This window comes from Nesoenas mayeri, assembly GCF_963082525.1.
Source record: "Nesoenas mayeri genome assembly, chromosome: 7".
Taxonomy (NCBI): Eukaryota; Metazoa; Chordata; class Aves; order Columbiformes; family Columbidae; genus Nesoenas; species Nesoenas mayeri.
This window is the reverse complement of record NC_137551.1, coordinates 39,292,509-39,316,965: the sequence shown is the minus strand read 5'-3', so window position 1 is coordinate 39,316,965 and position 24,457 is coordinate 39,292,509. Positions and strand designations below refer to the sequence as shown.

Here is a 24,457-nt window from a genome sequence, read left to right as displayed (position 1 = left end):
CTTCTGGGGTGTACCAGCTGCAATCCATCTCTGCAAACCCGCAATGCCAAGCATGTGCCGCAGTGTTTCGGAGGACTAAGAAGGCACGGATCCGGTCCCAAGAAGGCACGGATCTGGTCCCGAGAAGGCGCGGATCCGGTCCCGAGAAGGCTGCCTTTCTGCTGTACATCTCCCCAACATCCACAGATTCCTCCCAGGCAATCTGTAGGCTCTGAGAGACTGGAGGGAATAACAACATTCTCCTCTTTCTGCTGGTGGTCACCACCACCTACCAGGAGTACCTTGAGGACTCTGGGTGTAGAGGAGAGGTGGGTTAATACATCTGTGGATTGTTTGGTCCCAAACTAGTGTGGAAACTTTTGGGGGTCTTTTAAAGGATCCAGGTGAGCTGTGTGTGTTCTCCAGAGGGTTCTGAGACTAAGAGCCCAGAGGTAGAGATCTTCATCCCAGGATAATTTAACCTTCTGCTACTGTGGGATGGAACTGGGAAAAAAATAAAGAGGGTTAAAATCAGGCCAGAGATGAATTCCATCGGACTAGTTAAAAAGCAAATCTTGCCTCAAATGGCTGTGCCCTTTGCTCTCCAATTCAAAAATGAAATGTTTCCAGCAACTTAGCCTCTTGCATGAGCACATGAAATATGCCATTTTTTTGTATTTCTCTTGGTCTGAACGCCTTTCTGTTGCTTTTCTTAGCTGACTGAGTTGATCTTCCTATATGCAAAACCCTGTAGAGCTTTACTCAGGACTGTGCATTCGTTGTGCTGTTTTTCAAGGAAAAAAGCGTGTTTGACGTCTGCATCCAACGTGATTAGAATAAATTTGGGATTTTAGCAAATGGGTTTATCTGTCCCAGCAGCCCTGGCAGGAGATGTTTGTCTGTCCCCTCCATGCAACTGGATGGCAATGGTGTCTCACTTGCTCTCCCTTCCTAAATGACTACAGTTTGAAATTTTGGTATTGATAACTCCATCTTCGTACAAAAAAACCCTCAATAACATTGTATAAGTAATTGTAAAACAAATTGATTGAAGTACAATGGAAAGGAAATTCATATTTTACAGTTTAACTTGCCAATTAATCGTCTTTGTGCAATCACGTCCTTCTCTGGCAGCTGCTCCAAGTGCCGTTGGGTTAATCTAGCACCAGCAAGGTGAGGATTTGCCGTAATCCTCCTGAGCCACGTGTCTCAGGTGAACCCCAGAGGCTGGAAAAGGGCTCCTAGGAAGGCTGAAGTTGTGAATTGTGCATGTGATTTTTACTGCACTGAGGCTACTATTCATTTGATGCCTATTTCTGTGATTTCTCTTGATGGGGTTGAAATGAGGCTCATGGAAATCAATGGAATTTTGCAAAAATCTGCTCAGAGATTGTTTATTATTATAGGAACGGAGACAAAAGGTCATTTTGCTTTGGGATTTTCCATGTGACGCGTTTGCCGCGGGGACCGCTCCGTGGAGGGCTGGCTTGTGCTCTCTGGCTCCTCAGCACGAACATCGGCAGCTCCATCACCCCAGAACCCCCTGGTTCAGCATCGGGGTTTGCTCCCTCTGTCCTGGGGCAGGGGCTGTTGCACCATTCCCAAACAGAAGGATTTGTCAAGGCTTCCGATGAGCTGCAGAGGAGAATAGGAACACCTGTGTTTCTGCTAGCTGGAATAAAAGACATAGGAACAATTGATCCTCATGCTACAGAGCATGAGCTGATCGCTAGCTGGACGCAGAAGCTCATTTCCCTTTGCAGTGCGGTGTTGCACAATTGGGTGCATAGTGTGTTTATTTGATACATTTCTTAAACATCCGCTGTTTGCTGCTGCTGGAAACAAATGGGTAATGCAGCAGACAAGGATTAACCCAAGGGACAGACCATTAGTCTGTGTTGTGATGAGAGAACTCAACAGAATAATCACCTGGCCAGCTCATTTGTTCAGACAGATGTTTTGACCGCTCTGCTTGGGAAGGAACGAGCTCCTCGGGTGGGGTCCTGATCACTGCGCTGCTGAGAAGGATCGAACCAGGACGGTTAGGACCTCAAAGCAAAACCTGCTGGTGTTCACTCTTCACACTGTACAAGATGCAGAGATTCCCCCTCCCCATGGTGCCGCCCCAGCGGTTTAACCCCGGGCAGACGCTGGCAAAGAGCCGCAGCCGCGCTCCCGGGGCCGGAGCGCACGGAGGCGGGAGGAGTTTACTTATTTATCAGGAATTTGCTGAAGCGTGTAATTCTGCCGAGATTCTGGTCCATGCTATCATCTACAGGCAACCTTAGCACATTCAAACAGGCATGGCGACAAATACATCTGTAAATAGGGCGTGCTACATAAGGCCTTCTGGACCATGGTACAGGGTACTGTTCTGTTCACGTGTGTCACACCAAATTGAATTTATCCCTACGGGTGGCTGCTGTGCCACAACAGAGTTACATCACCTATTCCAAACAGTTTGGTCAGTACCCGGTATTGTCTCACAAGATAAATTCGGCGTGACAAAAAGTGGTTAATAATGACCTCAGTAAGAAAAGCCTGTAATTTAGATATTAATGAAAGGGGTAACTTTTTGATTGTTTAGATCCATTTTTCAGACTTAAAAATTAGGATGATGAACCTAAACCTTTTATTCCAGTGCTAAATGGGCTTTTTGTCAATCTGCAGCACACTTGGTGGCAGCTGGGGGCTCACGCGTGCCCCAGCTGTGAGACTGATGGACTGGCTCAGCTCTTCCTTATGGCAAACGCGAGGGGTGGGCAGGAGGAAGGGGTGAGTGTGTGTGAGTGTGTGTGTGTGTGTGTGTGTGTGTGTGTGTTCAGGGCAGTGCTCAGCCAGAATGAATCATTTAGGTGGGGAAAAAACCTTTCCGATCATCGAGTCCAACCATTACCCCAACACCGTCCAGCCCACCAGCAGCAGTCGCTGGTGAGCAGCATCAGAGATGCTGCTGCTTCCTTTAGGAGAGGTCACCCCATGCTCTGCAGATGGATGCAATGCGGTTCCTGCATGTATGAACAGGTGGAGCGAGTCCACAACATGAAAACTATCTAACTTCTTTATCTGACCCTTTTCAGAGCAGCGATGGTGCAGCCGTCACCCAGCGCTCCGCAGGGAGGAGCAGTGGCCATCCTCTGCCCCACAGCTGGGGGCTGGTCCCCAGGGACAGAACTGCTGCCCCAACGCTTGTGGATGTCTCTGCTGCATCTCTCCTGATGCTGGACTCGCCATCACTGCCGCTGCCTGGGCTGGCGGGGAAAAGCAGAGCCTGTCTGCCATGGGCTTGCAGCCTCCGCTCCTGCTGTCACCCCTTGGTCCTGCCGCCACCCCTGGCTGCTGTTGTCACCTGTTGGACCTGCCATCACCCCTGGCTGCTGTTGTCACCCCTCGCTCCTGCCATCACTGCTCCGTCATGCCATCACCCCCCATGTCTGCCATCATCCCTCACTCCTGCCATCACGGCTTGGTCCTGCCCTCACCCATTTCCTTCTGTTATCCCTCACTCCTGCCATCACCTTTTGGTCCTGCTGTCACCCCTCACTTCTGCTGTCACCCATCTCCTGCCGTCACCCCTCACCCCCGGGCTGCAGCATGGGAGCGCTGAGCTTGGACTGTGATGGGACTCTTGCATGCAGGCTTGTCATCAACCTGCCACACAAATGGACCAGGAAACACTCAAACATCTCCCCAGCTGCAGGGATGAAAGCAACAAGAATTTCATTACTAGTTTTAAAGTGGAGGAAAAAGAAGGCTAAGCCAAAAAGCAGCTGATGCTTGTGTGTGCATCCTTCAGCCAGGCTGCATGTTATCTGTCAGACGAGAAACTCCTCTGACCCCCGCTGATCCCAACGAGCTGGGACTTTCTGAAGCCACATTATACACACAGACCTTCCCATGTAACATTAGCAGAATGTTAAGACTGCCCACTGGTAAGAAATTTTACTGATTTTGATCTATTAGTCAACATTTTTGGTGGTCTAGACAACAACACTGCTTTGTGCTTTAAACAGTTACACACATACTGATCTAGGCTGGACTCTGCTGATTTTAGGGGGCTGATGATAGTCATGGTTTCAACAGAGGGAATAAAGTCCTGTAAGAAGCAATCTTTGCTCTGGACTTGAACCAGAAGCAGCAGCCCCGTCAGTGGGAAAGCTCTGCTGCTGCGAGGTGTGGAGATGGGGGACATCAGTCAACACAGGGGCGGGTGGAGATGGGGGACGACAGTCAACACAGGGGCGGGTGGACACAAACAGGTCCTGAACTTCTTCAAACTCTCTTTCAAGCTTTTTCCTCCAATGATGAAGGAGGGAGGGGGAGAAAGGGGGGTTTGCATCCTGCCACACTCCCGAGAACACTTCTTCAGCCACTAATAAAAATAAAACATTTAATTTTGCTCTTATTTTCAATATTTTATAGAGGGACTATTGCATTTGTCAAGGACCACTGCATTTCATAGCGAACCACCTTGGTTTTGTTTGTTTTTCTTGTTGTTGTCATTGTTATTATGTTTCTGTTTTTCTGTTCGCTTACAACTACCAGGAAGTGATTTTTGAGCTTAACAAATAGTCAAGCACTAAAGCATTTAGAAGAGATCTTCTTTTCATCTGCTTTCTGTCACTTTGTACATTACTCAAACGCGTATTTCTCAGTATCTCTCTGAGGATAATTGTAAGCAATGTGTTTCCCTGATCTCATGTTTATCCACAGATCATAACAATTTGATTTCAAATCTTGTCAGGAATTACCTTTACTAAGGTTATTCACTGTCATGGGAGACCCAGTTCCTCTGCACACCAAATAAAATTAGAGAGGCTGAGGAGACAAGATTAATTTCTGAGACCTTTGACTTTCTTCCGTGCAGTTTTAAGAAGCCGCAGGTTTGCCTACGTACGGCTGTGTCATCCCCATGTAATAAGTTTTCCATTACACTCTGATGATCTGGGATCACGGTGATTTATCCCGGTGCAGCGGGATATTCGCCTTTCTCACCGCGCAGCACTTGCCGCGCTGCTACAATGGAGAGCTGGAGTAATGCTGGTGGTTTGGCGGGGAAATGTAAGCAATGATTTTAAACCATAAAGTTGAAGCATTTCTATGTTCTGCGGGCTCAGGCTCAGCCCATTTTACTGTTACTCATTCCCTTAATTTTCTGCTGGAGCAGCTGGAAGCTGCGATGTTGTCAGGAGCTGGAAGAGGCTTGTTCAGCTCCTCTCTCCTCCCAACCATGGAAAGCAGGGAGGGAAAGGGAGGAGAAACAAGCCCATAGGTTGCAAACAACCAAGTTTGTCACCCCGGGTACCGCCTGAGCTGGGCCAGAGAAGGGAGCTGCTCTCGGGCATTTGCAGAGGTCGGTGCGTGTTTTTCATCAAGTCATTACACGAAGGATGATGACTCACATCTAGAGGTTGCCTGTGACCAGGTGTCAAAGGCTTCATTTTTAATGAGGAGCTGCCAATGGCTTCTTGCGCAGGCTGGCAGGAGCAGAGGGCACGTCTGGCCGGTGGTGGTGGCGACCCGGGCAAGGGGACCCTTCCCCACCTTCTCAGCACCATGCTGGGCGCCTGCTGCCCGAAACACCTTCGTGCTCGCGGGTCCATCCCCTTCCGTATGCGAAGAAATTCGTGTCGTGAGGATTTTATTTCTGTCGGAGAAGGTGGCGGGGCCTCGTTGGAGGGGCGTCCATGGGGTGACGCTGGTTCCCCGGAGCAGCTCTCTCGTTCGGGCCGTACCGGGGGGAGGGACAGAGGCGCCGTGCCCAGCCCGCCCGATACCCCCGGCTCCTCCCACCCCGCCGCTCCTGCCCCGACACCCCCGCGGGGGCGCAGGGAGACCCGAGACGCCGGTCACAAACCTTAATGCGATGTGATGTTCAAAAGCCTCTTTTTCCCCATAGCGAAGGGGCGCTCCCCAGGCGGGGGGGCTGACTCCGGGGGTTGGCCAGCCCGGTTACCGGCTGCCCCCCCTCCCGGGGCGGCCCCAGCTCGGCCCCCGCCCCGCGCCCCCCTCCCCCCCGCCGGGCGGAGCCAGAGCGGAGCGCCGCCGCCAGCCGGAGTTTCACTCGGCGGCGGTGCCGGTGCGGAGCGGGGGCTGCCCGGCCCGGTTCCGCCGCGCCCCGTGCCATGTAGGATGCTGCCGGCTCCCGCAGCCAAGCGGCCGCCGCCCCTGCTCTGGCCCCCTCCCGCCGCCGAGCCCCCGGCCACCCCCTGGGCCTGGGTGGTCCCGGCCGCCGCGGGGCTCGTCAGGGTCGCCGGCGCCGCCGGGGCTCCCCCGCCGCCCCCGCTGCTGCTGCCGGCGCCGCCGCCCGCACCCCCCCCGCCCGCCGCGCTGCTGCGGGCCGGCCCGGGCTGGCGCGTCCCCTGCGAGCCGCTCCTGCCGCTGTTCGCCGCTGACCAGCACGGAGCCGCGCTCCTCCACGGGCAGGTACGGGCCGCTCGGACTCGGGGGGAAGCTCGGGCCGGGCCGGTGGGGCTCGGCGGGGTCCGCCGCGGGGGCAGAAGTTTCCCGTCGCCGCTGTCCGGAGCCCCGGGGAAGGAGCCTCCGGCCGCCGCGGCGCCGGCAGCCGCTCGCCCGTGGGGGTGGGAGCGCCGGGGAGGGGGACAGCGGCGGGACCGGCGCCCACGGAGCGGCGGGGGCGCCCACGGAGCGGCGGGGGTGCCGGGGGCTCCACCTCGGGGGGGTCTCTTGCCCGCCGCCCCGGGCGGGGAGAGTCTCTCTTGCCCGCCGCCCCGGGGGGGATCTCTGCCCGCCGCCCCGGGGGGGTCTCTTGCCCGCCGCCCCGGGGGCGGTCTCTTGCCCGCCGCCCCGGGGGGGGGTCTCTGCCCGCCGCCCCGGGAGGGGTCTCTTGCCCGCCGCCCCGGGGGAATCTCTGCCCGCCGCCCCGGGTCCCTGCCCGCTGCGGGGCCGCGCTCGCGCCGCTGTGCCGGGCAGCCGCCGGCGGGGGCGGATGGAAACCTGCGTTGGGGTTTTATCGCGCAAGAAAAGGGCTGGGAGAGGGTCCGCGGGTCCCTCCGGGCGGTCTCGTCTCCGTCATCCGGTAACCGCCGGTTGCAGGGTGCGTTTTCCGCAAATACAGACCAGAAAGGAAATAAAAAATCGCTTCAGCAATGCTTGTATAGTCATATGTAATGTCAAGTGTTTTGGTTTTTTGAATATTCATAAAGAGTAAAGTTTTGAGTCATGTCAGTTGAACCAATCTGTCTCGTCAGTGCTTCCCCTGATGAATATTTCAATTATTAATTGCTGTCGTAAGACTGCCTGAAATAGTGAAGCATTTCAGCTGGAGTGTTTATCCTGTTACAGATGGAGATATCGGAAGCTAGATGTGTAGGTTTGCCTGGTCTTTTCATTTTTTACAAGAAAGAAGTAAAAATAAACCAGATTTGAGCACTGTGGTATCCGCTGGATTTCATGTGAAGATTTCCAGCCTTTTCGGGCACGAGCGTCTCTTGTGGTTTGGGAGCAGAGTGAGCGGGAGGGAGAAAATAGGTAGCGCTGGGTCTGATGAAACGCTAACATCAATGATTCCCCAGTGTGACACCACTTAAATAAACTGCAGAGATGGTTTTACTGTGGGAACCCATTTGCCAGACGAATTTAAGAGAAAATACGTCTCCGACACTTCCTTTTGTTCTCATTTGCCTCCAGACGAATTTTAAAACCACTTTCTAGTGATGTTTTTGTTTTATATGTGAGTTTCTGTTTGAGCACAGGAAAAATGGAGCTTCCCTGGCGGCTTGCAGTCATTAGCCAAGTCCTGCTTTACTGCCAGGCTACTGATTCCTGGCTTTCTAAAGCGGTTTATAATGCCAGTGCCATGTGTCACTCACCGTATAGTGCCTAAAGAAGCACAAATGGTTGTTGGGCTGAAGAGACATGTTTGAAATTTTCTGTACTTTTATGTAATTAGGAAATAATGAAAAACGTTGATTTTCTCTGAGTGAAATCCTTTGGTTAACTTTCCTTCCTGTGTTTTTCCCCTAAGTGGATATTTGGAGCTCATTCTCCAGTCATAGGATTTTCACCTTCTTCGAGCGTGGAGTTTGTTCCTGTTTTCCCACCTGTGTACACATCTACGGTTCCACCTCATGCTGGGAAAAACTGGATGGATAAAAGGCTACCGAGCTGCAAAGTGAGTCTGATCTTGGTGGCTGAAGTATTTTTAAGGCTGAAGTGTACATGCTGAGGGCTGTTCTGGGATTTGGGAATAGCGAAGGCGAGCAAGAGGTCGGGAGTTTGTCAGGCAAAACCCAGGGGAGGAGAAATGTTTAGGGGTGGTTAACGGAGGAGGCTACTCCTATCCGCAGTGATACATCGTCACTTTTCTGAAGTTTTATAATAAAAAGACTAAAATAGCTTTAATATTAATCTCTATTACATTGACTAGAATGTTTTAATATTACTATGGGAGTGTTTTGTTTTCCTGTTCTTCCTGGCAGTTCCCCCAAAGGGCATCACCGTGAGCACGGCCAGGTACCGGTGCCAGGCTCTCACTCACGGTCCTGCGTCCTCATCCCGCACACAGTTCCCCATATCTGTACATTTACCACCTGAGTAATTAAAGTGAGGCTTTGTGGCTTTACCCCGTGTCCCCCCGGCCCCGTGTGTCCCGTTCCAGGGGCAGCGCGGTCTCTCACTGCAGGTGGGTTGCTCCGGAGTAGCTGTGGCTGGGACACAGTTGCTTTCAACTCTTCTTTTATTTTTGTGATACTGCATCAGCTCACTAGTTGTGTTATAAGCTGGTTAATTTTTAAACGGTCAGCTAAACGCAGCCTGCAACATTTATGGAGCAGAGATCAATCTGTTTTTGCTAATTTGTCCCTGAACGGAGACACTGTCTGTATTATAATAATATTGAGTTACAGATACTTTCTTGTCACTTTATTTCTGAATTTTGTATCTCAAACCTTTACATTATTTTTTTTAATTCATTTTGGACAGATTTACTTGAATAACGCATTTGCTCTGGATTCGGCGTGGATACATCCTGAGGACTCCAGACTCTTCCAGGGCAATGAGAAGCCTCTGTTGCTGACAAATCAAGTGGCCATGGCCATAGCCAGGCCAGCTGCTGCCTCCAGGCCCCTTCCCACCGTGGTGCTGGCACCTCAGCTCCTACCAGGTCAGTAGGACAAAGATCATGAAGTACTTCCCTTTCTTATTGTCTTTTCAAATGCGTCTCTCAGAGATGCATCAGCCATTCTGTAAACTATTTCATTCCATTCAGCTCAAAATCTCTTGCTTGATCTGAGCCTTGATGGCAAAATGTGTTTTATCCTCTAAATTACTTTTAAAGAAAGAAAAGACCATGTGTAGCTATAGAAGATTGTAACTGATTATTCCAAAGCTGGTTGTTGACTTCTGGAATGAAGAGGCCAGCCAGTCCCAACATACTTGGTTTCTTTTCCATCAAGAAATTGCCAACGTAGTTCATGTATAATTCTTTTACTGGCTGCTAATTTGAAGAACTTGGTGTGGTCTGTGTAGACAGCTATCAGTGCGGAAGAGTAGTTTACCCATCATCTCATTAAGACTCGGTTATGCACAGCAATATTTGTGAAATAAATTCTGTTAATCTGTGTAACCCACATATGTCCCAGCTGCTAACAGGAGAGCTGAGCTTTGCACTTGGAAGAGAACAGGAATACATGGCAGTGAAGCTGAGTCTCTCTCTTTTAGTGCTAAAATAGTCACATGAAATAGCTGTTTTCTTGTAGAACAGGTTAAGAGGTAAAATGCTGCTGATGTTTAAACCCCTAACACATATTCTTACATTCAGAATTAGAATATTCTTAGTGGCTTGCTGTCATTGTTTCTTCCATTCTTAAATTGAAAGTAGTGCCCTTCTTACCTTGGTTTTTGCCCTGTAAAGTTCTTGTTTTGCAGCTGTATAGCACAGGGGAAGATTTCTTGTATTTTGCCAGTAATGCAGAGATTGAGCGTGTGCTGGAAGAGATCCTTACTGGAAGAGATCCTTACTGGTGGGGTCCATTTGCCAGGCAGATTAGTTAGCAGTGAATATTGTTCTGCGCTGAAAGGTGTTCAACCACTCAAATCAGTTCCATAGTTTGATGTTGTAGCAACCCCTTGCAGCAAGCTGCCCTCTCCTGCCAGAGATGCCTGATGCTGGGCTGATGAGCCGCTCAGCAGCGCTGGGAGACGCAGCTGCCATGGGCAAAGCCCCATCATGCTGCTGCATCCTCCAGGGATGCTGTGGGGACCACTCAGCTGCTGCATCCTCCAGGGATGCGGTGGGGACCACACAGCTTCTGCATCCTCCTGGGATGCTGTGGGGACCATTCTGCTGCTGCATCCTCCAGGGATGCCGTGTGGACCATTCTGCTGCTGCATCCTCCGGGGATGCTGTGGGGACCACACAGCTGCTGCATCCTCCGGGGATGCTGTGGGGACCACACAGCTGCTGCATCCTCCAGGGATGCTGTGGGGACCACACAGCTGCTGCATCCTCCAGGGATGCTGTGGGGACCACACAGCTGCTGCATCCTCCAGGGATGTTGTGGGGACCACACAGCTGCTGCATCCTCCAGGGATGCTGTGGGGACCACCCAGCTGTGCTCCCGGCAGCAGCCACTGCTCAAAGCCTGGTTTTAAGGACAGGCGCGATGCTGAGGGAGGCATTCTGTGTAGGGGAGAAACAACCCATTGTTTGTTTATGTATCTTTATAATATTTTGGTTTGTTTTAAACATGTTTTGTCCCACACAGTATTTCAGACATAAAGCAAGCATGTACCTGGCAGTGGGTTAGGGAAGAGTGCCTGGGCATTCCCAATCTGACGCCACGTTTGTGGGCTGTAAGTAGCACAGAGTGAAGAAGATTTTCTACCCCCAGGACAATATTTGCACACTCAAGCCTGTTTTCAGAGATCTTAGGTGGATCCAACTCTTCCTCCAGCAGCATGCTCAGTGTTGGCTGCCGCCTCTCCAGAGCCCCCTGAGCTCCTGTTTGGGTGGGAAAGGTGCAGGGAGGAGCATGGAGACCCTCGACCACCTCTCTAAATCTTCCCATCCCTCTTTAAATCTTCTTTCCGATGGACACGGTCGGCGCAGACCCAGTGAACACCAGCGCCTTGCAGAGCCGCGTGTGCGGTGCTGGCGTTACCGCAGGATGGCAATGTCTGTGCCCACTAGCAGAAGTTGTTTCTGGGAAGTGTTATGGTAGTACTTGAAGTATTTCCTATATAATCTTTACACTTAATATGAAGAGTAATAAAAATACTGAGAGCAAATTGCTTAGTTAAGTGGTTTAAACTGAGAAGTTAATAAGCTTTTTGCATGCTATGCAGCTGTATTCATTTGGAAAGCCTGTCTTAGGGCAGGTTTGCCTTCCAGAGTTATCGGTAATGATATAATTGTTTTCTCAATGTATCAGCAATGTTACAAAGATAAAGGAACAAGGCATTGTAGTTTGGCAAATGGTACTGCACATAATTTAACAGCTGCGAGCCCCAACTACTAGAAGGTGTTATTTTCTGTAAGAAAGGGAAGCAGCTATTATTCTCGTGCATATTGCAAAACATGTATTTATGTGCTTACCATTTTGTGTATCTAAAGCGAACAGTGACATTTTATTTCCCCACCTAGGAATGATAGCTTGTTTTATGTCTACTGGATACTGCGTTTTTGTGTGAGGAAGCAGTGCCTAGATGTTTTTGCAGAGCAAGGATTGATGTTTTTGTCTCCGGCGCTGTGCTCTGTGCGTGCGGATGAAGTCGGGGCTGGTTTGGTCCCAGGTGAGATGTGCCCGTGTGGCACCTGTGCGTTCTGCACATTGTGTTCTGGACATTGTGTCCTGCACATGTGGTTGTTGGCTGCTGCACGTCGGGGACAGGGCACCGTCAGGACCCCTTGGTGGCACCTGTTAGATGAAAGCTGTAGCCCTCTGGTACATGATATTCAGTGATTTTTACTATTATTGATGCTTTTTTTAACCGTTTGAGGGTACATTCTTGCAGTTTGGCATTCCTGGCTCCCCAGGGCATTGCTCACAGTGGTTCCTTGCAAGGTGGGTGTTCTTATTGGTGTGTTCGAGAAGGTTTTCCCAGGAAACCTTGGAGAACGAGGCTTTCATGCAGACTCCTGCGAGGGGGAGCAGGAGATACAGACGTAGCATGTTGTCACCTCTTGAGGAGCGGAGCTCCCCAGAGGGCTTTGGGAGCTGCGCTGGAGAACGCTGAGCAGAGCCCGCGTGGGGCGGCCGGGAAGCGTCCCCAGCGAGCTCAACAATGCAGTGGTTTTGTTAGGTGGAGATGGTGGCTTTCAGCTTATAGCCCTTGAAATCCCTGTTTGCCTTCTGCTTGCTGAGGTTGACAATGGAATGCGAGGTCGGTGAGTCGGTGTCTCCTGTAACTGTGCACAGTCCCATATCGCCCAGGCTCAGTGTTTGCAGGGACTGACACCTTGCTGGCTCTGCAGAAACCCCAGTGTGATGCTAAACCCAATAATTTGTGGGCATGCCAGTAGAACCAGTAACAGATTGTGTTCTGAGGAGCGGCTGAGGGACCTGGGGGTTCAGCTGGAGAACAGGAGCTGAGGGGAGACCTTCTGATCTCTGAACTGCCTGAAAGGAGCTTGGAGCCAGGGGGGTCGGGCTCTGCTCCCCAGGAACAAGCGCCAGGAGCAGAGGAAACGGCCTCAAGTTGCACCAGGGGAGGTTGAGGTTGGATGTGGGAACAATTTGTTCCCCAAAGGGCTGTGGGGCATTGAACAGGCTGCCCAGGGCAGTGCTGGAGTCACCAGCCCTGGAGGGCTGGACAGACGGACATGAGGTTCTCAGGACATGGGGCAGGGACAGGGCTGGGGGAACAGTCGGACTCCATGATCCTGAGGGTCTCTTCCAACCACAACGATTCTATGATTCTATAATGGTCATTACCTAGGATCCTTACTGAAGACCATAATACTTTGCAGCTAATTTCAGGGTATTGTCCTTTGATCAGATCATGGACTCATTGAATCTTTTTGTTTGGAAAAGACCTTTAAGATCATCGAGTCCAGCTGTTAACTCAACACTGCCAAGTCATCTCCATACAGACCCAGGAATTCTGTCGAGAGCCGCTCAGCCTGTGACAGGGAATTCCCATCCCCACCAGACCCAGGTCCTGGCACCACCAGCGCTGCAGCCGCATGGCAACGCAAGTTGCTGCTGTAGATCTTGCCAGTGGCTTGTTGAATAGGTGCCCTCCAGATGTTGTAGGGGTGAAGGGTGTGGGCAGCTGCTCAGCAGCAATTTGGAGCCTTGTGTAACCTTGAAAAGAGAGTGTTTATGGTGCAGGAGCTTTGGCTGGGGTGTTGGGTAGATGGAGCCTGGGTGCTGCCTCCTGCACTTCTGATCGGAGCAAAGGGAAATAACATTAGAGCATCTATATTTTTTAATGCACATTTCAGCATCCGTTGCCTTACGCTGCTGATCGGGGTGTTGTGCTGGCCCTGGTGCCAGGGGTGTCTCCAGGAACAGCTGCAGAGGTGGACGCAGCAGAATGTTTGATGGCAAACACAGGGGGTGCTCGAGTGTCCTTTGGGGGCCCCATCAGAGTGGGAGCCTGGGAGGAGAAAACCTTCTGATGGGTCTTGTCTTTAACAAAATGCTCAGAGTATCTTCATGTGTAACAGGGGCTGTCTAACCTGGAATGAAGACTTTCCCTATTGGTTTCCTTGAAGGAAAGTAGTCCTCTTAAATCAGATATTTTATTTTCTTTCTTCTTTTTTTTTTAATGATTTTTCCAATAGGAAATATTTTCTGTTAAGTCGAGTCTTCGTTGCTGCCTCTATGTTTCCATGCTGTCTCTCTCTCCAAAGCAGTCTTTGCTCTTTCATCCGTTGGTGTTGAAATCAGAAGGACCAGAATGCAGAGTTCATAGGCATTCTTTCATCAGATTGCTTATGGAGATTAAAATGTTGATCCTTCCCATTAGGATCTTTTTTGCTTTTGATCCCTCTAACTTTTACAAAACTGATCTAATATTTTTCATAGCAATTATTAGTATTAGAATTTATATGCAGGTGCAGATATATGTACAGATACAGCTTTCTAGGTAATATCAGTTTAAATCGCAGACATTATAAATCCATGAAGAAATGTGGTTGCTTTCTGTAAAATTTGGGTTCCACTTCCTTATATTTTTGATGGTTCTGAAATACTTGACACAGGACCCCTGACCATCTGTATTTTCTAAACACAAACTTCATGTTTGAAGCACATGTGTGGAGATAAGTAGCCAGCTTTTGGGTCTCTGAAATCACGTTCTTTGATATTTAATGTGCATGTGCTAGGGCTCCCTCTCTGTAAACCAAGAACAGCACTGCAGGAACCTGAATATCCCTGAAATGCCATGAAAACCCTCTCTATTTGTGGAGCATTCGGGCGCTGTAGAGACCAACACTTTCTTGAATGTCTGGGAATGCTTGACTTTAATCGCAGCATTTACAGAGGTTTTGGTTTGCTTATGAAGTTAGTGCTTTTTAGTGCTTTTTGTGTTACCTACCCAAATCAAGTGAAAGCTCCAGGCAAGTTAAGGGTTGGTTTTTCTTCCACTTTAATGATAGAAATAAAACTACATGTAACGTGTTTATGGGAAAGGCTTGTGGTTCCGACCCCTTTGTAATATTGTCCTGCCTGGCCCCGAGACCTCATTACAAAGACATTCAGCTCTTGCAGTGATTTGCAGAGGCTGTTCCTGTGTGTGAGGAGCCAGGTATTGTTATTTATTGCATGTGAGCAAAAAGCGAGCTGCTAGTGCTGCTCTTCCCGGCAGCCTCGTGCAGGAGCTGGAGTTTACAAATGCAAAAGGCAATAAGCTTTTTTTACCTCCCTTTGGGCTACAGAAGATGGGGATATCAATATGTTTTCCTTTGCATTAGGATAAATCTGCTATTTAAGTCAATCCATTGCTTCATTTATTGATGGGTAAATGCTGCTCGGGAGCTGACGTCCCAGACCACGCGCAATTTGGGCAGCGGGACCAGCAGGTTCTCGGCCATTTGCCTCCTGAGAGTATCGATAGTGGTGCTAGAGGTGCCTGTGCTGCAGGTCTGCGGGGGTTGTGCTTGGGAAAAAGATCCTCCCAAGAGGCATTGGAAGCCGCCACTAGAATCAGGATTGGTGCCAAGCCCTGGTGCATGGGGGGCATCATTACATGGGAGGACATTGCAATGGCTGGACATCATTGCATGGGGGACATTATTGCATGGGGGCAGGCCTTTTAACCCTCGCTATCATTTTTTACACGGAGGTACTCATATTTATCAGCTCTGCAAATGGTCCACCAGGTAGGCTTTCAGGACTCCAGGATTTGTAACTGATGGCTCCAATACTGCCCAGAAGATGTTTTCCTCTCCTTATCCGGCTGTAGCTGGGCCAGGGCAACCAGCGCCGGTCGCTTCCCCTGGGCCGGCAGGAACGGGCAGAGCGAGCAGAAAAGGCTCCTTTTCTTCCCTAAATTGTCACTTGTGCCCTGTTGCATGGTTTGCTTGGCTGGTTTGTTTGTTTTCGTTTTCTGACCTCGTGTTTGTTTTTCCCCCTTTCATGGCTCATCTTTGAGGAGGGAGGATGCACCCAGGACAGTGCATTCTGCCTATTTCAACCACCTGGGTTTGCTTCCTTTTCTCTTCTCCTTCTACCAAGACAGTTGTTGTCAGTTTTAATATTGATAACAGCCTAATAAGTTTAATAAAGAGCTGTCGTCTGGAACAATTTTTTTGTTTCTTTTTTTTTTCTATGAGATGCTGCAGATGAAGGGAAAGGGAATAAGGGATAACAAACAAGAATTCCATTTTTTTTTTGTAAATTTATTTTATTTTCATTCTTTTGGAGGCGTTTTTTCACACCTCTTTGAAGCAGCGTTCGGTGTTTGACGGCAGCTGGTTCCTCCTTGCTGGGCTGGTCCATACGGGGCTGCAGGTGCGATGGAGCTGCCATGGTGGCTCTCGACCCATCTGGCAGCAAAAGCTGATGGGACATCTGTCCTGTGACATGGGACAAATTGACAAGCTTGTCAAAACTCAATGACTTCATTCTGTGGCTGTGTTACCCCCACATCCTCCGGTCCTGTCACTGATTTGGGTAGCATCAGCTGAGATTCAGCGAACATCTCTGAAATGGCTTTTTATTCACAAATGATGGGCTTTGAATTTTATTTATATATATATATATATGTGTATATACTTATATACATATATATATATTTCAATAGCAGCTGGGACTGTGCATTGCTGGCTGGAGGCAGGTCCGGAGCAGCGCGGTGCCCAAGGCTGGGGTGGGCACGGGGCCACCCCCAGACCCGCAGGCCACAGGCAGCCGGGCTGTTGGCTTCAGCTGGCTTAGGAGTGAAAATAAGGAGCTGCATATTGCTTTAAAAAGAAGAGAGCATTGAACACATCCTTCTATGGGAGAGGCTCAGGACCTCAGCATCACTAACTTGCTAACTCTGGGGTCAAAGTATTTAACTGCTATTTAGTGGTGTTTAATTTTAAATGACTTCCAGAGCATGCACATGTAAATTGAAACCCTTCAAATTATTATTATTATTTTTTATTTAAATATACATTTCAGGTCCCTTAGGAAGCTACTCAACACATGGTGGGTTTTTTGTTTTGGTTTGGTTTTTTTTGTTTTGGTTTGGTTTGCTTTTTACCCCAGTAGCATTGAGTTCTGGTGTCCTAATCTAACATGGGCAACGGCCGTGAAAAGGAGGTGTGTGGGTGGCAAAGCTTTGGTAGAAAGCAAGAGCTGTGTGGTTCCGTACGCTTGGTGCTCAGCTGGACGGAGACAGAGCAGCGCCTTGCAGGGGGAATGCCGTTGTGTTCCAGTTGTGCCGTTTGGCTGTTCCAGGCAGGTCGGTGTCTGCGCTGGGTCCCTGGTCCTCGCCCACGGAGGGTTTGCTGACGCACAAGAGCTCACAGGGGCCTATGGGCACTTGCAGCAGCTCGTGGGCTGAAAGGAGAAGCAAAACCCCATCTTTTATTGGAATATTAAAAAAAGTTAAAGGGAACATTATGCTCATATGTATTATTACTTTTTTCTCCAAGAGAGACAAAAAGTTCAAAAGGTCTTTAACCTGCTTGAATTTTTTTCCTCTGTTATTTTTTTAATGTGGGTCTATTGGGAAAGGTGTTCATAACCCTTTGGTAAAGCTGTTTTCCTGTAGGCAAAACTGAAGACAAGGACTGAAGGGCTGCAATAATGAAGTGCAATTTAAAATTCATTATGTTATCTGTACCATAGGTTTTCCCAATACCAGTAACTTTTTTTTAATCTGAAAAGGAAGGTCCTGAATTACCCTTTTGGGTAGGAGTGGGTGTTCATAGCTCATAAGTATTAGTAGTCTTTACTTTTGTCTTATTAAATAATTTGTTCTTTTGAGTGTTTTCTGTTAAGGAGGAAAATCTCCTAGTTTCAATGATTAATGTGTTAGTGCCAGCAGCCACAGGGCAGTTCTGGAGCTGAGGGGTTTGGGGCTTTTGGGTCTTCTCATCAAGAACAGGCACTCGGGTACAATTCCCAAACTGCGGACGATGCTGTGCGGGAACAGAAGGCACAGCAGGACCAGCTCCTCCTCCACCTGTGCCCGGGGACCCTGTCCCGTGAAAGGCAGCACGGAGGTGTTTGGGGACCATGCCTGGTCCCTGCTGCTGGGCTTGCTGGCTGGTTCCAGTGCCTTCCCCACTCTCTGTGAATTATCTCTGAATAACCTCTTGTTGCTTCTTCAGCTGCTTCCTGTTCTTCAGTTGCTTCACATCAAATGTGCCGCATGTCTCGGTGGTTTCCCCAGCATGTGTGTGCTTGAGAAGAGTGGAGCTGGGAGGCTGGGGACAGATGCTCCAATGGGGTTTGTTGTTAATGTTCCCACAGACAAGTGTTACCTTACTCTCCAAAATGTGGTGTGACTTGGCAAAAACAGATTTGGGGAATCTGCCTTTGCTAGGATTGTTTTTTCCTCTCAAGGGTATATAGATAATAGTATTTTACTACTGTTTTCATGGCATTTGACTCTTGAAATTCGTGTGAATGTGGGGTGATTAATGATGATTCTAAAAAACCCTTTCAAGAAGTTTCTGGAAATATTACTCATTTTGAAACATTACTTATAATTTAGAAATAATGCTTACTGCAAAAGCAGGTGGGTTTCTGAGAAGAATCCTCCAGGTATGCTGAGTGCAGATGCAGGTCCTGAGCTCTTAATAAGTCACGGCCTGGGTCACCTTCCTATTGCTTTGGCAAATGGTATGTTACATTAGGGGCTGATAAACTGCTGAGATAATTATTCAATTGAGTGCAAACGGCTTGATGAGCCCCAGCCCCCAGTCGGTGCTCTCCTCTCCAGCACTAACCGTGACAGGGGCAGACCTTTCTGTACAGAATTATTTAGCAGGAGAGAGGGAGAGAGAACTTCATCAAAGGCGGGGAAATCACCCAAACTTCTCTTTCAACTGGCTGATGAAACTTTAATAAGGGATTTGATGAAACTTTAATGAGGAAGCCCTGCTTCAGGAGCGTTACTCATCTGGAAGACTCGGGCTATTGGAGCAACCGAGGCTTCTGTTATTGGGCTGCCTTCCCGGGCTCTGCGGGGAAATCACATCTTCTTCTCCAAAACAAAAGAATCAAACGAGAAGTAAACAACCTTTCTGCTCGTGTACCCTGTCAGAAGCCAGTAGGAGGGTCCTTTTGCCTAGAAAAGATGAGTTTTCATAAGGTAACAGAAGATGTTTTGTGGATTTTTCCCAGTTGCAGGCAGCCTGAGTTAGGAATGAGCGCAGGCTTGCGGAGGCCAGGTGTTAAACCTAACCTAGTGGGAGGCCAGGTGTTAAACCTAACCTAGTGGGCTGGGCTAGTCCTCAGGGGAATAAGCGAAAAACTTGCATTGAACAGTTGGATTAATTGGACACTGTTTTTTTTATTATTACTTCAATTGTGACTGTTGCACAATCGTCTGTTTTTCATCTCTCTGTGGCTCAGTGATGAAAACTTTAGTATTTGTGGGCTTTTTTGCCTGTGTGCCTTTTAATTAGTGCATATGCAGCTGTTTTCAGTGAATTCTTCTTGGCATTGACATATATATAGTAGAAATAATAGACATTTTTTTGTGATGCGTAATGAAAATATTTGACTTCTGTTTTGCCAATACAGAGCTGATTTTGTTGGCAAATAATTGTTTTTGAAGAGTATAGGAGCAAAGCTGCCAAAGTGAGTCTAATAGGTATCCTCGGGAGCCCCAATTAGCCGCAACCAAAGCGGGTGCTCTCCAAACCCCCTGACCCAGTCTTTCCCCAGTGTTAACTGGGGGCAAACCGGCACTTGGCATCTGAAATCAGAAGTTGTAGGTGCATCACCCCCCAGCGGTCACTTCCCCAGCACCGGTCGAGGGCCAAGTCACTTTGTTCCTCACAGGGCTGGATGTGGGACAATATCTGCAGGCTCACAGAAAGCCTGAAGTGAGGAGTCTGATCAAATAGTGATTTTTTTTTAAATGTTTTTTTGCAGAGCTACAGTTGGCTCTTATTGCCTGAAGGATTTCCACATGAACTCAAAACATTTGCTGAATGACATAATAAGCTAATGATGGCTTAATTTTTGAATGCATAGCTCAGTGTAGAGGGAGGAACAGCTGGTGTTTGTCAAATTAGGTTTTCTCCTTAAGATTTTTACTACTCATCTTCTTGTTTATTTAACGTATTTAGCCAAGATTGAGCTCTGAAGGTCTTCCCCATAAGCTTGTTAGACTTAAAGGTAAATGTTGCACAGTCTAAAGTGCGTTTGAGCCTTGATTTGTGGGACTTCTGAGTCCCCACATAAAACCACCAGAAGTTTCCCGCATGGTGGGTTTTCAAGATGAAGGATACTTGTACGTAAAACTTGGAAAATTCGGGTGGTTTTGTACATAATATGGGCCAACAGCTGGGCTGATGATAGTGATGTGGGATGGTTAATATAGCAAGTAACAAAAACCTGCAGGTTTGCAATCAGACAACTCATATTTAGGAAAAATCAGAATAAGTGCTGCCATGCATCGTTATAAAACTGTGGGAGCTGCAGAACATGGCAACCAATGTGTTCAAATATTTGACTTTTTTATTTAAATTTAATAACTCTGTGCAGTTTTTATATGACTCACTACTGTCTTGTCCCTCTAGGTTATAATGATATTTTCACATGTATGGGGTTTTAATATCTAAAAATGCGCCAACCACAAGCTAGGACTTTTAAGAATAATGGTTAGGAAAGGGGCTTTCAGAAAATATGTAATAAACTCAAAACTTAGCGTCTCACTAAGGGGGACGTGGAAAGCGGAGGCTGCGTGGGAAATGTTGCAGGCTCTTGTTCCATCTTGCGCTGGAATTCAGAATGCCAAAAATGTCATTTTACTCAAATCTCTTGGTTTCTGATTAAAACCGAAATCTCTTGTGTGTCTCTCCCTTCCGCAGGTGGTTGCCAGCACAGCCTCAAAGCGGTGGGTGGCAGCCAGGCCCTGGCGTTGGCCACCGCGGCCACCACGGCGCTGGTGTCGGTGGAGCCCGAGGCCGCGCAGGGGCCGGCCGGCCAGCCCTGCCACCTCCTCACCTTCCGCCCCATCAAAATCCCCCTCTTGGCTGCGCCTTTGCCAGGTAAGGTCACTCCTGGTGACACCAGTGAGCAGCTTTTGGTGTTTATTTGCCATGGATAGAGGCTTCTGGGCACAAATTTCAGTGAATGTTCAGGGGATATTTAGCAGCATAGGGGAAAGGGACCTGGGGGTCCTGGGGACAGCAGGGTGACCATGAGCCAGCACTGGCCCTTGTGGCCAGGAAGCCAATGGTACCTGGGGTGTGTTAGAAGGGGGTGGTCAGTAGGTCAGAGAGGTTCTCCTGCCCCTCTGCTCTGCCCTGGGGAGACCACACCTGGAATCTTGTGTCCAGCTGTGGCCCCTCAGTTCCAGCAGGACAGGGAACTGCTGCAGAGAGTCCAGCGCAGCCACCAAGATGCTGCAGGGAGTGGAGCATCTCCCGTGTGAGGAAAGGCTGAGGAGCTGGGGCTCTGGAGCTGGACAAGAGGACACTGAGGGGGGACTCATTCCTGGGGATCAGTATGGAAAGGGGGAGTGTCAGGAGGATGGAGCCAGGCTCTGCTGGTGACAACCAGGGACAGGACAAGGGGCAATGGGTGCAAACTGGAACACAGGAGGTTCCACTTGAATATGAGAAGAAACTTGTTCCCGGTGAGGGTGTCAGAGCCTGGCCCAGGCTGCCCAGGGGGTTGTGGAGTCTCCTGTGCAGACATTCCAACCCGCCTGGACACCTTCCTATGTAACCTCATCTGGGTGTTCCTGCTCCATGGGGGGATTGCACTGGGTGAGCTTCGAGGTCCCTTCCAGTCCCTGACATTCTGGGATTCTGTGATATAGGTGGCATTGCTGCCATCTGAAATTAAAGTTGTTTTTTTCTGGTGCGGTTTAGAGACAATCTCCGAAATTGTGTGTTAAAAGTGCGTTTGGAACTCCATGTCCATTTGCAATGGTTGTGTTGCTGTGACGTTTCCAGGTGGTAGATGAACTGAGCTGCATCCTCTCTCATCTCAGTGTAAGAAAATGTGGTTTTAGTGGCACCAAGTCTTTGCAGCAGCTCCGCAGGTTACAGTGTTGGCAGCTGAAAGGTATTTGTTTAAGATACAATAATATTTGGTTAAGACTGAAGTGGATTGTTTGGGTGTTTATAAAATATGCTGGGAAAATGTAGCCACGGTTTTTGTGTTTGTTTATTTTCTGATAGGTTTAGGTGTGGTTGCTTACTGGCAAGATCACTATTTTCTGAGCATCACTTTGTGTATCAGTGTTGTGAATATGGCAGCTGGGGAAGTTCTGTGCCATCCGGGACTTGCTGTGGAACTCTGATTTAAAGTCTTTATGGTAGTTTTTGAAACCGTACTTTGGATGCTTAAGGCTATATTTAGAAATGTTAAATACCAATTAAGTTAAAAATTTGAATTAGGGTGCGTTTTCCATCTTTTTGGTACCTGAAGTGTAACACAGCAAGATACAGGCAGATTGAATTTCACGGAAGGTATGCGGTTATGATTTTTGGTGTTCAGATGAAATCTTTTAATGAGAAATGCATCTCAGTAATTATTGTTCCTGTTGAGCAGTCATTAGAATCTCCCGGATAAGCGCCTGCCGAGGGCGTACGGCGGTGGTTTTGTGTTTGGGGAGTCTGAAGAGCAAACTGACCTGTAGGAAGAAAGGTACAAGTTGACAAAGGCTTTGTTGCCGAAGATTGGGACTGAAATAAGAGCAGAAAGCAGATTAATGCCTGCGATAGGCAGGAAGTTGGTGCTGCTTCCCATGGGTTATTATTTGACCCACAGAAACCATTTTGCCTGTTTGTAAGTGAGCATCTTAGAGGAAAACCCAAAGGGGAACAATCTCATTCCTTATCAGTGCTGAAGAGCAGAATTACATGCCTAATGTGTTCTTCCCCGGGCTGAGATGCTGGGTGAGATGGGAAGGAGCTGCCGCAGGACTTCTGATTTACAGCTGCGGGGTGAGCTCTGCGTGAAGCGTGTTAGACATGATCGAATATTATAATGCCGGGAAGCTCTACCGCTTCGATAACCGGCTCAGCTCTGCAATGATAAACATGTCAGGCCATGATAATTGTTGCTTTCCTTTCGAATGAGTGTATGATAGGCTATCAAATAGCACGCTTTGAGTGCCTGAGCAATCATGGTATTATCAATCATTCACAGTAAACCACACACTTCTGGGTGTTTTCTCCTACAGAATATATAGTAGCTTTTTAGAAAAGAAAGCCTGAAAGTGCCCAGTCTGTGTACAATAAACTTGAGATTCAGCTAACCATTTTTCTCTATTAATCACCATCTCTGGAGGGAAGGCCGGTGCCTTTGCAAAGCCTTACATAAAACATTTTTATGAAATTGCTTTTCATTGTGCTGGCGGAGAAGAGGACTCGAAGGTGTTGGGTTTTAAACGGTTCTCTTTGCCAGCACCGGTTTGATGAGGAGCTGGAGCAGGGCTGGGTGGCCGGGGAGGAGCATCCCGGTGCGCTTGGGATGCAGCTGGGGCTGCCGCATCAAACGGGGTGCCAGAGGAGCCAGGCTTTTGGTAGGTGTGAAAATGGAGAAAAAGGCCATGCAGAAGCTTTCAACCCCACGTGTGCTTGGGGTGCATTGGGGCTGCCCCTGCTCTCTGCTGCCGAAACAGCTGGAGCTGGTTCTAACTGAGTTTACAGGAAAAAACGGTCAGTTGGCCAAAGGCAGCGCTCTGCTGTCAAAAATAAATGTCTCTATGGCCGTGTAAGTTAATGGCTGGGAAAGCATCAAGAAGGTGTAATCTAATGTACAGCTAATCCCAAGTGTGGAACGTGCTTCATAACCCTGCCGGCATCTCGGTTAAAAACATCTGCGCATCGGCGTTTGTTGAAGATGACTTATTGTTCTTAAAGAGAAGTTCATCGCGGAGAGATCGTAATCTGGGGACCCTGGGCTAGCTTGTTTTTCTTGATCCGTGTGTGATTTATAAAGTAACATGGTAATTAATGAACTTTCTGTGTTCTTCTCTAAAATTTCTGCAGGCAATGGTCAAATAATAGAAATGAACTTAAGAAACAGAAGATTAAATTAGTTCCAACTTCAGTCTTCATGTATATTGGTGCCTATAAGGCTGAACATTGTGTACTTGGTTTTACACTGTTAACTGATGATGCTGGAGATTGGTATTATAATACCACCTTGTGCAGTACCGTGTTTCTAATCACAGCGGTTTGTTCAATCAATAATCTTATAATTGAATATTTACTATGAAGGAGGCCTTTTAATATGATTAGTTTTGTAGCCTTACAGGTTTGGCTGTGTTACCTTTGCCAGCCTAACGAGTAGATGTGTTGAATTAATAAGAAACAGCAAGTTGGTGAAACAAGGCGGTTGTTGGGGAGGTTTGGCAGCAGCGCTGCCGGGACAGCATCCAGGCTCCGGCGGTTTTCCGGCCTCACAGAGGGAAATTTTTGGAGCTTCCTTGAATTCCATAAATTAAGGAGAACCTGAAGTATGCAGGGTACAGCGGTGATTTTTACAAGCTCATTTTAATACAATTTATTTTACATTTTGTAAAAGAAAATGAGAAGTAGAGCTATAATAGAGTGCGGGATATTTGGGGAGTTCAAAAAGTTTCGTAGCCCATCCAGGTGCAGGGTGCTGGTAGGATCCTGCTGGGTCTTTGGCCCTGGGGGTAAGTGGATGAGGGTGGGATGTGCTGGTCCCTTGGCTCTGGGATGGGAGAAGCTTCTGAATCGTCTTTACTGTTGGGTATTAGCATGGCACCACGCTGATCGCAGAAACTTTTAATGATGAAATGAATTTATGGAAACATCAAATACCCTGGAGTCAAGAGGAACTGTTTGTCTCTACCTGTGATGACCAGTTTTGTAATATAGTTGTGAGGTATTTGTACAATCGCCAGATACATTTTTCTA

At 48.5% G+C, this 24,457-nt stretch overlaps 1 protein-coding gene across 1 annotated transcript in view; it reads left to right on the top strand.

The window, feature by feature from the left end:
- Positions 1-6,111: 6,111 nt before the first annotated feature.
- Positions 6,112-24,457, top strand: part of TCERG1L (transcription elongation regulator 1 like) — a gene marked incomplete at both ends in the record, with an annotated part of 71,507 nt that continues 53,161 nt past the window's right edge. Inside the window, 4 exons of the mRNA XM_080348324.1 lie at positions 6,112-6,405; positions 7,967-8,113; positions 8,923-9,103; positions 20,423-20,602. Coding sequence (XP_080204450.1) covers positions 6,112-6,405; positions 7,967-8,113; positions 8,923-9,103; positions 20,423-20,602 — 802 coding nt within the window. The remainder of the gene's footprint in view (positions 6,406-7,966; positions 8,114-8,922; positions 9,104-20,422; positions 20,603-24,457) is intronic.